Here is a 12,111-nt window from a genome sequence, read left to right as displayed (position 1 = left end):
ATGAGGCTCTATGCAAGTCAGCAAGACTCTGTCTCTAACTAAAATATAAAAAGGGCTGGGAATGTGGCTCAGTGGTTAAACACCCTGGGCTCACTCCCCAGTACCAGGAAACAAACAAACAAACAAACAAACAGAAAAAGAAAAAAAAAAAAACGTGTTGTTTGCATGATGGGAAAATAGTAATTTGTAGAAAACAGATATTTAAATATTCTTAATAAAATCTCAAGTGAGGCATAAATAAAGTAAATATAAAATATCCTAAGTGAGCCTTACTGAATTTGAAATGGGAGTAATTATAGGAACATTTCCAGGTAGTCTTTAACATTAGATGGAAATAATGGAGAGAAAGTAGTCTGCTCATATGAATGAATGAATGGGAGAGTAAGAAAACTTTGGGAACTGATAATTTGGTTAACTTTTCTTAAGGATTATGTATAAGCTGAAATGACAAATGACTGACCTCAAAATCTCATACTAAATATAAAAATGACACTCAAACTGTCATTTTTAAAAATTAAGTCAAAATAACTGATAGAGAAATAGGGATATAGTAACAGAAAAAAATAAGCTATCAGAAGATAATTTCAGCAAGAAAATACTAAAAAGTATTTCTACTTACAATGTAAAAATTATTGGTTTGCTTATTTCCAAGTATTCTATTTTGCTGGGAATCATACTAGCTAAACTTTAAAATGACCACACAGGGATTTTAATCATTTCTACAGATTATAATCTCAGAGGTACAAAAGTTGGAAGATTCCTATTTACCAGCAGAGCAAATATTGCAAAATGATTTTTGTGCTTTGCCCACTTATTAGATGGGTGACTTCCAGGAAGTTACTTAATTTCTCCAAATTTCAGTTTACTCATCAGGATAAACCCCTTAAATAAGAGAATGTATATAAGAAAACACTCAATTTTTTAAAATTGTTAACTACAACACTTAAAGAAATGTAAGTATTTATAATAATCAGGTACCTTAAGCCATTGTAATTCAAACCATTGAGCCAAAGAAAGGAAAATGTGTTCATCTAAATTCCTAGTAAGAAGGTACAAATTCTATTCAGGAAATGGACTATTAAAAAGAATTTATTTTATGCCATTTTAATGAGTAAAGCACACTGGTAACAGTTTTGATGTCCATATAATATGAGTTTTTAAAGCAATAATATATTGGTTTGGATGTAACCACAGCCTTTATTTCAATTCTCCTTGGCTTAAAGACCACAGAATTATAGTATGACTAGAGCAGGACAGCACACCAAGACCAAAGTACAAAGCAAACTGACACATATTACAGATTGTACACAGGTCTTACTAGCTTTAATTAATTAGGGTGGTTTGCTAAAAATAGCATATATCTCTTTTATTATGATATGTATATTATATTTAATTCTAAAACTTTAAAAGTAGGTTTAGCAGGATTCTAAAGAAGCTCCTTTTACTTTTATTTGGTAATTTCACCAAAGGAAATTTGTCAATCTCAGTAGGGCTGTAACCAGAAAACAGATCACTCATAAAGAGAGAAAAAGCAACCTTCAAGTATTTGAAAGCATTATGTTGACAAATAATTCCATCAATTCAAGGAGGCAGATTTTAATGCAACATTAAAAAAAGAAATTATCCAGCAATGAAATGGGTTTATAACCTTTCTGGAAAACACTTTGCCAAATTCTAAAAATCCTGCATCTTCTGATCATGAACTTTAGTAGAAACTTAATGACTGAGATGGTACATAAAAGAATAACAGCACAGTTTATAACAGCAGAAAAGACTGAAGACAACCTAGATGTAATGTAGCAATGAATAATTTTCTATTAATAATTTAAGAAAATGAGAAAATGCTCAGGGTAAAATATTAGGTAGGAAAAAGGTATTGAAAACTATATAATGAATAACACCAATTTTGTCCTCTCAAATTATTTATTTGTATATGTAAAAATAACTGGAAAAGCAACTATAAAGTACGTGGAAGAAAGTACAACAAATTTTCAGCTGATTATGTCTACATGTATTCATACAGCAGATGGTTGTGCTCTGAATTTTAATCTAGAACTTATCTATCATGATTTTTATGGAAAATCTATGATACCCAAGTTTCATTCTAATTTATAGATTCTGCAACTCTAAGAAAATGTCTTATGATTAATTTAAAAATCAATAAGTCTATGTCAATACCAGAAAATATAAAGTTAAAATTTCAAAGTTAAGACAGCCAAGAATGACATTAATTTCAGAAACAACATCAATATCCTCTGGCAAGTAGCTCTTTTCTTAGATAGAAAAATGGGCAGAGGACCTAAATGAGCTGTGGCACACAAATGAAACAAGAATGAATCTCCAGCTGCCAAAAAAGAGGAGGAGACAGCATAATAAGAAAAAGGAGAAAAGAACAAAAATTTTTCTTTTATTATTATCGAAAGGGCCATTGCCTAGACGGGTGATAAAATCTGAGTGATTAATGACTACAAATATGAAAACTAACATCTTTGTATCTGGTAGGACTACAGTTTATCGAGTGAAGGACATTCAGAAACATTATTAAAAATCTGATTATATTCATTTGATTAATATCAGAATTTAGTGACTTGTGTGGGAGGTAAACTACCATTTTAATATTCACCTAAGAAAAGACTTTAAGCCATGAAAAAACAAAGCTAATTATAAACCACTAGTCCAGATTCTCAAAAATGCTAAATATCACCATATATTTTATCTATTCATCTATTTTAAGTGAAATAAGACAGTTTCATAAAATTATATATCATAGGTAAAATTCTATAAATCAAAATTTTTAAAAAATTTCCTTGTAATGAATGAAGATAGTCATTTGTTACAAAAGGAAGAAACCACTGAATGTGATGTATTTTTTTTTTTTTTACTAGAGACAGGTAATAATGCATAATAGAAAATATCATGTAATGACATCATAAGTAACATTTGGATAAGAACAAAATTCTATAACTGCAAAACAAAATAATTAAAAATTTAAAGTGTGAGATATTTATTCTGAGAAATATTCTGAGAAACAGGGAAGACATTTTAATTTCACAGGTCATTTATTTACGTGTGTGTGTGTGTATACAGACACATACACATATATCATTCCATCTTTCTAGTTAGTTACATGACACATCAGGGAGTTAAAGAAAGTTAAAATGAAATACTATGATAGTTTCTTTATATTTAGATACCATATGACTTACAAAAAAATAATACTGGGTTGCACTGAAATATTAAAGAAGTATGACTCATATAAAACCTGATCAAAATATACAGTTTTTATTTTTTCTTTTCTTTTTAATTAAAGTACTATAAACAGAAAGAGAAAAACCAAAAATCCTCAAGGCCATGATTTTCTCACAAGTTATTGTAAATAAGAAAATACCTGATCTTCCAAGATATAACATTTATTTTTAAAATAATGGATTAATGTCCCTTTAGCATTAACTTTTTATCCTTATTCTTATAGATTCATTCCATAAGAATAATCCAACAGAAACTAACACCTGAAAGGTACCAGGCTTTCTAATTAGCATATGAAAAATACCATTTAAAATTGTAAAGAAAGGCAATAAGCTAAGAACAGTTCAAATATATTCAAAGAACACACTATGTGCTGTATAACTGTATAAAATCTGCTTTTTCCTATTTATTATTATCTAATCCAGAAACCATTTTTTGAAAAAATTTTACTTGACCACCACCCATTTCCTATTGTGACAAGTGATTCAGGAATCAGTATCTTCAACCATTTTTTAAACATTGGAGTATTTAAGATTTACTACCTAGACAAATGTGTAAATTCATTACATAATGCAGCATTTCATAGGTGTAACAGCTATAGTACAGTAAAATTAATTGCCAAATTCTAAAAAAACTCTCCTTTAAAACACACACACACACACACACACAACACACACACTGACCTTCCTAGAATCTTTCCTTCTAAAAACGGCAACTAGAAAATACATATCATCAAGGAGATACTAATCACATACGTTCTTATAGGAAATAACAATATACAATATTTTAACATTTCAAAAAGGTAGTACATTATGTGTGTTGCAATGGACTCTCCAGATCTGCAATAGTGCTGCAATCATGAATAAACATATTCCTCCGAAGTTCTAAGTATGTGTGCTCATATCAAGGGCAGGGAGCATGCACATCAGATTTGAAATGGATTTACATTACCTCCAACCTTAGGGCCACCTGCTGAACCAGGCTTCCTTGCACTGTTGACAGGATTTCCGGATGTTTTAGGTGCAGGAACCTTGAAGGCTGAAGCAGCTGATGATGGCCTATTTCCATCCACTGATTCCTCATCATCAAAGCTTTTATCTACACAAAGCATTAGAAAAATGTATTTAAAGGAAATTAAGCTTTGTTCCATTTTCCATAAGACTCAAAAATCAAATAATGTCATATATAAAATCATGACTTTGTTAAGATATATAATACAAAATAAAGGTCTTTTGAATAAGCATATATACTTTGGTTAACACTATATGAAATAACCCTCAGAAATTTAAAATCAAAATGCAGTATTATAATTTTTCCTACCTATATGTGTTAAGGCAAAAGACAAACATTATCTCTAAGAGCAGTAAGAAGCATTTTTCATTTTTTTGCTACTCATACAAGCATTTTCTGCCAGCTCCTCCCATAGTGCATCTTCCAGCACGCCCTGCCTTATTCCTTATACCCAGATTCTGCAACTTACAATCACAGATCCGCTTGCAAATCAGTCGCCTCATTCCTCTGAAAGCTCTTAATTTCCCTCACCCTAGGATGCTCCCAATAGTTCACATGGCCAAATACAGTAAATTCGATACTAATCAAGGATTCTATCAAAAATAGATAGAAACAACCACAGAACCACCACTGAGGTTTGTGCCGGCATTTTTCTTTCTCTTCCCTGCCCTAGGTGCTGTAACAGCCAATCAGCTACAAGGTGACATCATCTTATGGCAGCTACTGCTAGATGAAAGGTAAAAATTCTCCATGCATCTAAAAAAATTCTCTATGCACCTATAATCTTTATTCTACTCAAAATCTGAAAGGCAATTAATACTAACAGTTTGTGTGTCTTTGTTTTCTTTTACTTAATTAACATAGATTTACATAAATAAAAAATATGGTTTTCTGCAATATTCATTGTGCTGAGGTGCTTATGATTGCATCAGTAATATAACAGCTCATTACTGTACATAATTAACTCCATAATCTCACAATCTGCTGTTTATATAGGCCACAGAAACCAAACTGAACAATTTGTTCTCATAAATGATTCTCTAATATCCTACAAGGCTCCTTTGAGAATATGATGACCACACTAGCATCATCATCTCATATACAAATGAAACAGCCCAAGACCACCTCCTCCACCCAAATAAACAAACGACAACAACAAAAAAAATCACAAGATATATTCAGTTTTACTCTTCTGAGAAAATGGTTTTCTCTAGGACCCTGCACAAACCAATTATGACAAACAAGATGGGCGAGGCAGAAAAGCAGCTTCACCACAAGCTTCAGATCAATATGCCAGAATCTCCTTCCTTTCAAACCATTCTTTACCTGTAAAATATCCAACCACCTGGAATGAAATCATCCAGATGACGGGGTAATATCAGTACAACTATTAAACATATTTGAAAGAAAATACCTCAAAAAAGTTTTAAGTCTTATTTATTGGGGAAAAAACAAAAGGATCAAAGACACCCTAACAAAAAGCCATATTTCATATCAGTATTTTTCTTAAATAACACTATATATAGAAAAAAAGAGTAAATTTCTAGTTAAAAAATAATTATTTTAGTATAAAACAATTAGAGTCAGTTTAGATAAAGTAATGGGTTTAAAACCTGTGCTTTACATAGATTGCTCTGTTAAGAACATTAATAACAATTTCAAATAAACTTTTTTTTTGCCACCATTATGTAAAAAATGCAGCTCAGAAAGAGTTGACACAAAAATCTACAGAAAGTTAGGTACTGAAACACACAGTAGCCAGAAGTTCCCATGGAAACAGTGTTCTGTTCCTATACACACACAAGAACTGAAAAGAGTAAATGTCCCTACCATTAAAACAAATTAACATTCTCAAAATGACTGAGAAATTAATTTTTAACTTTTCAAACAAAATAGAGTCAAGTATACAGATCTGGAGTTTGCAGTTCGATGAATTTTCATAAAATGAACATGCTGATGTAACCATTGTCCAGAATAATATATTACCTACATCCTGAAAACACCTTAGAGACCCCTAAAAGTCATTATTTTGTAACAAAGCTAACTACTAGTTCTGAATTCTACATCCTAGTTGGTTTTGCTCATTTATGAACTTTGTATAAAAGGAACCACACAACTTGAACTCAGGTATCTAGTTTCTTTTCCTAAGAAATATGAAAATAATGATTGGAAGATTCATCTTCATTGCTTAGAGTTCTCAAGTGTATGAATGTACCACAATTTATTAGTATCTATTCTGCTGACAAGACATTCGGGTCGTTGCCAACTGGTAATTATTATAAAATGGTGCTCCTAAGAGATCAGCAAACAAAGTTAAAAGGTTCTAAGGATTCTGCATTATTGGGGAAGTATTAAACATAGTACAGGTTGAGTATCCCTAATCTAAAAACTGAAATTTGACATGCTCCAAAATTTAACACTTTTTCAAAGATGATATGATGCTCAAGCAGTTTTAGATTTTTAGAGCACTCTGAATTTTGGATTTGGGGATCACAGATGCTCAACTGATAAAGTTCAGAAAATATATATTTTTTTAAATTCACATCTGCAACACTTCTTGTCCCAAACATTTCAGATAAGGGATACTCAATATGTAATTGACTCTAGATTATAATATATCAAAGATGCTATATCATAATACCTGGCTAGGGCAGTGTTCCTCAAAATCTAGTCAGTAGTTGAGCATGACCAGTGGCTTGTTAGAAATGTAAATTATTGGGCCCCAACCCAATTCTGGAGATGCAACCCAGTAATTTGCCCATTAAGAAGCCCTCCTAAAGATTCTGGTGATCAAGTTTAAGAAAGACTCCACTAAAGCAGGGTTGATGAACTTTTTCCAAAAAGGATCAGAGAACAAAATATGCTAGGCTTTGCAACTAATACACATTATGTCTTTCTATGATACATAATATGTAAACAAATAACTGTGGCTGTGTTTCAATACAATTTTATGTACAAAAACAGGAGGACAGCTGGATGTGATCTGCAAGCAAGAATGTGCCAATTCTTGCTTTAGGATAATCAATAGAAGAAGGCTAAATATATACATAAATGAAAGAGAAGAAAAATAGAATATTAAAAATATCTGGTTTACTAAAAAGAAGTAGGAGACAACTAGACACAATTAAAAAATAAAATGGTAAGTATAAAACCATATATGCCAAAAGTTACCTTAAATGTATAGTAGAAGTAAAAAGGTCAAAATTGAATTTCTTAAAAATAGATGGCTTCATTGAAATACTTTTCATATACAGTTATATAAAGGTTAAAAGTAAAATGACAAAGACAGATCTTGTCAAACACCAACCAAAAAAGCTGGTTTCACACAAAGCAGGTTTTAAAAGCATTATAAGAGATACAAACATTTAGAATGGTTAAGGGGTCAATCTGACAGGAACAAGGAACCCTAAATATTTACGTAAACAATAACATAACTTCATATATGTTACATGGAAACTGAAGAACTCTTTAAAAGGAAAAACAAGGTCTGGAGACGTGACTCAGTGGCAAAGCATTTGCCTAGCATGCAAAAAGCCCTGGGTTTGATCCTCAGCACCACAATCAAACCAATCACTAAATAATCAATCAGTCAATGGAAAATCTACAAGCATGAAAATGTATTTTGCCCATTGCCACTAAGGTTAGAATTTTTTAAAACCATAAATCAATGGAATTCATGAAACTCATTCATCATCATAAGTCTTAAAATTAAAAAGTTTGTTTTACAATTTATGTAGGAGCTATAAATATTCTGGGTTTCAAACATTCTTTGGAACTATATAATAAAATAGCAGAATAAATCCTAATTATTTTCTTTGTAGCAGTTATTACTTCCCAATAAAATTATAAAGTCATAAAGCTGATTTCTTGAAGCTTCCTAAGGGCAGGAAGCTATTGTTCATGTAATAACCCCAGTACCTATAACAATTCATGGATAATTATCACAGTCAACTCTTCTTCCTGCTTCTCACCTTTGTCTCCAAGTATTTATTCCTGGCACAGCATTCTAAGGTGAACAAAATCACATCATATCATGTTCAAAATTCTCCTATGATTCCATAAAAAGGCCTACCAGGACTCTAAGTCTTAAGATATCACATAAGTCTCTCCAACGTCATCTCCTACAGCAATTGCTCCCTCCCTCTTTCTCTCCAATCCAACCCCACTAGTTTCTTTGCTGGCATCCATGTCAGGGCCTCTTGGCTTGTTCCTCCTGCCTAGAATGCTTTCTCCAAGTCCCCTGTTCCCCAGTCCATACTATTTCCTCACCATCTTCATGTCTTTATTCATCTGTCACCTTCCAACACTTTGATGATCTACCCCTATCTCCCTGCTTCATTTCATTTATCCAGCATTTACCATGTACATATTTCATTAATTTTGTTTGCCTTTTTTTTTTCCCCACTAAAATTCACCATCTATGAGGGTGGGATCATTTGTGTATTCTGCCTACTGCTATATATTCCCTATGTGGAATAGTGCCTGGAACAGCACCTCTCACTAAATAAGATACATAATTTTAAGAACCTTAAAAGCAACAATTGTTTGACAAGACAGTAAGAAATACAAGGATAAACCCAGTACATTAAAACTTCTATTTTGGGGGCTGGGTTGTGGCTCAGTGGTAGAGTACTCACCTAGCACGTGTGAGGCCCTGGGTTCGATCCTCAGCACCACATAAAAATGAAATAAAGGTATTGTGTCTACCTATAACCTATATATATATATAAACTACTATTTTGAAGGCTACGTGGGGAAAAGGGAACAGAAATCAAAACCCACATAAAATGCGAAGTCACCACATGACTATACCCTCAAGGTTAAATTGAAATACGTACGTAAGCTCTTACTTTCCATTGACTATTCTTTTCAAACTTTCTCAAAAGAGAGCAGAATGGAAATAAATCAAATGGAATGCTTCATTAAAATCAAATGCTTGGGCAATCCAGACACTCAAATTATGGAACTCTATGGGTTCAGACTGACAGTACTTCCAACAGACAAAACAAAAGCAAAATATCCACAGAAGAGGATTTCTGGCCTCAAATCATTACCACAATTTTCTATAGGAGACCAGGCACAATGACACAATGAACAAGAACATATAGAAAGAAACAGATATTAAAAATAGACCTACATAAAATCTTAAGGTTCTGTTATCAAGCACAGACTAACAAAATATCTATACTTGCTTACTGGGAAAATTTTAACAATTTGGAGGATCAGAAAATTATAAAAAGTGACAGATTTTTTTAAAAAAGAATCAAATAGAACTTCTAAAAATGAAAATACAGTAAATGAAATTTAAATTCTCTGGGAGGGCATAACAGAAGATTAGATATAGCTTAAGGAATCATTATTAGTAAATAGGATGATAAATCAGAAGACACCACCTAGGACCTATATAGTAGGTGGCTCCACTTTTTACTGAAGGATCTAAACAAAAAAAGCAAACTGTAAATTGACTATGTTGATGACTTGTGTTCTTATTTCAATGTTTTGAAAAGAGAATACTAGGGTTGAGTGCAAAAGCAGAACAAGATAAGCATATTAAAAGGCACTAGGAGTAGAAATTAATAAAGCGAATAGACTGGGGGGGAGCTATTTATATGATGGAGATGGAAAAGAAGAGATGGAGAATGGGAGAAATGCACAAAGACAAAGGAGGAACAGGAATAGGAGGAACAGATGATAGAAACAGAAAGAAGAGACAGAAATGAAGGAGGTGCAAAAAGAGGATGAGTACATGGAGGAAAAACGGAGAAGAAGAAGGGAAAGGGGAGGTTAAGGAAGAATAGGACAACTACTCTGGATCCTTGAGTATGGCTTCCCAAATTTTGGATTAATTCTTTGTAACCTAGTTAAAAGAAGCTCTTTATAAGTTTTTATTATGTTTAATTCCATTCATAGATTACATATACTTCTATTTTGCACTTTATTATTCAGATGAGAGAAAGGAACAAAGAATGGGGCATAAAATGGAGTATAGCAACGTTTTCCCCAAATATCTGAAGTAAATTATGACAAAATATTAATACCTATCAAATCTACATAATGGGTATACGGAAATCTGTTATTTTCTGTAATTCTTTGGTGTGTTTTAAAAATATTTTATAATGAAATAATTTTTAAAGTTTTTTCTTCTTTAAAGATTACAATAAACTCCTTGAAAGTATCACTGAGACAGAGAGGAGGAAAAGAGAGGGAAGCAGGAAGGATATTGAGCCAACAGGTAAGAAGAATTCATAGAAGAATGAAGTTTAATGGGTGCTAGGTCTGAAGAAGTAACCTGACACAGGATCTGTTGGGCCTTAAATGCATGCTGCCATGCAAAATAATAAAAACAAACTTCTCTGTTGTCAAAAATAATAATAATAAAGTACAGGACGTGGAAAAGGAGGAGGACATGCAAATGCAGAAAAAGAAAGGGAGAAAGAGATGGAAATAGAGGAGGAAACTGGAAGAAGAAAGCTAGAAGGGGAGGGACAGGAAAAAGAGGAGGAGGAGGAGAAAAAAGACAAAGGAAAAAAGATCAGGCTTTGCCTTCTGTCACCTTCAAATAACACTTGGAAACCATCCTCAGAAAGCACTGAGAAACTACAGGCCCACTGTTCCACATAGGCATGGCTAAAGTCAAAAAGTAATGAAAACCTAGTTTTTCTTTTGTCTTTTAAACTCAGTTGATAGCAAAATCTGAACTGACCTAACTCAGTTCATGGCAAAACAATGTGAACTGACATGGGGCTATTTTTTGTTTTTATTTATTCTACTCTGTGAATGTGCACACATTTAACTGCAAAAGTATTAACATAATTATAGGTTGCTATCCCAGGCTCAGCAGGAGTTGTTACATAATATATGGAATGTGATCATATTACTTTTCTAAAATCCGAAGTATTCTGAATTCTAAAACACAATTGGTCACCAAGGTTTCAGATAATGATGTGTGAATTCAGATTATTTTAATTAAGTTCTACTGCTTTTTTTCTTCTCTTTTTCTCACTGAAGAGATGTCATATAATCAAATGGCTTATTAAATTTTTCACTTCAGTTTTAGAGGTACACATACTAAAAAACCCTAAACTTCTGCTTTTAAGACTCATTCCATAGATGAAAAAATGTTCCCTCTTACAAGGCAAAAAAAAGAGCAAGTCAAAACTTCACGTCTCACAGAATTCATTTTGTATGAATTTTCTTCAGTGAAACAATTAGTTTAATAAGAACCACCTTCAATATTGTGGATTTTCAGTCACAAAATACACTCCATTTCATATTAACTAGTTTCTTATAGCAAAGTTCCTCTTTTCACTTGAAACTGTATCCTTCCGTATTCCTTAATCCTTAGTCCTATTGCTAAATGAGCAATAGAACTATGGATTTCTGAACTGTTTCACACTTTTTTAAAAAAATATTTTTTAGTTGTCAATGGATCTTTTATTTTATTTATTTATATGTGGTGCTAAGTATCAAACCCAGGGCCTCACATATGCCAGGCAAGTGCTCTACCACTGAACCACAACTCAGCTTTTGTTTAATATCCAGCAATGACCATGGTCATATCTAACAGCTAATTACTAACTGAGATTAGGAAACAATCGTCTCTAAAAAACTACTGTACCACTGATTCTCATATAACACAAATTTTAATTATTTACACTCCCTATCCCATGCTTTTACAAGAGGCAACTCCCACTGGCTTTCCTCTGACATCAAAGGCACCTTTAGCTCAGTCTCTTCTTTCAATTCTTCCTCTTTTACCCAACCTCTAGAAGTTGAACATCCTCCTCTCCAGACTACACCTTTTCTCAACAGCTTCTCATCCATTCTCCATGGTTTCAAATATCTCCTATAGGC

The 12,111-nt window shown here is 32.6% G+C and overlaps 1 protein-coding gene across 39 annotated transcripts in view; it reads right to left on the bottom strand.

Annotated features, from left to right (window-relative positions):
- Nucleotides 1–12,111, bottom strand: part of CLASP2 (cytoplasmic linker associated protein 2) — a 196,918-nt gene that overhangs the window by 126,390 nt on the left and 58,417 nt on the right. For 28 of the 39 annotated variants that reach the window (XM_079114217.1, XM_079114191.1, XM_079114185.1 and 25 more), the window contains one exon: nt 4,198–4,344. In XM_079114217.1, coding sequence (XP_078970343.1) covers nt 4,198–4,344 — 147 coding nt within the window. Of the gene's footprint in view, nt 1–4,197; nt 4,345–4,726; nt 5,118–12,111 lie in introns of those variants that run through there. The other 11 variants (XM_079114208.1, XM_079114205.1, XM_079114213.1 and 8 more) reach the window with 9 other exon arrangements.

The sequence above is a fragment of the Sciurus vulgaris genome, assembly GCF_902686455.1.
Source record: "Sciurus vulgaris genome assembly, chromosome: 16".
Lineage (NCBI taxonomy): Eukaryota > Metazoa > Chordata > Mammalia > Rodentia > Sciuridae > Sciurus > Sciurus vulgaris.
Note: the sequence above shows the minus strand (reverse complement) of the source record. Positions and strands in the feature narration are given on the sequence as shown.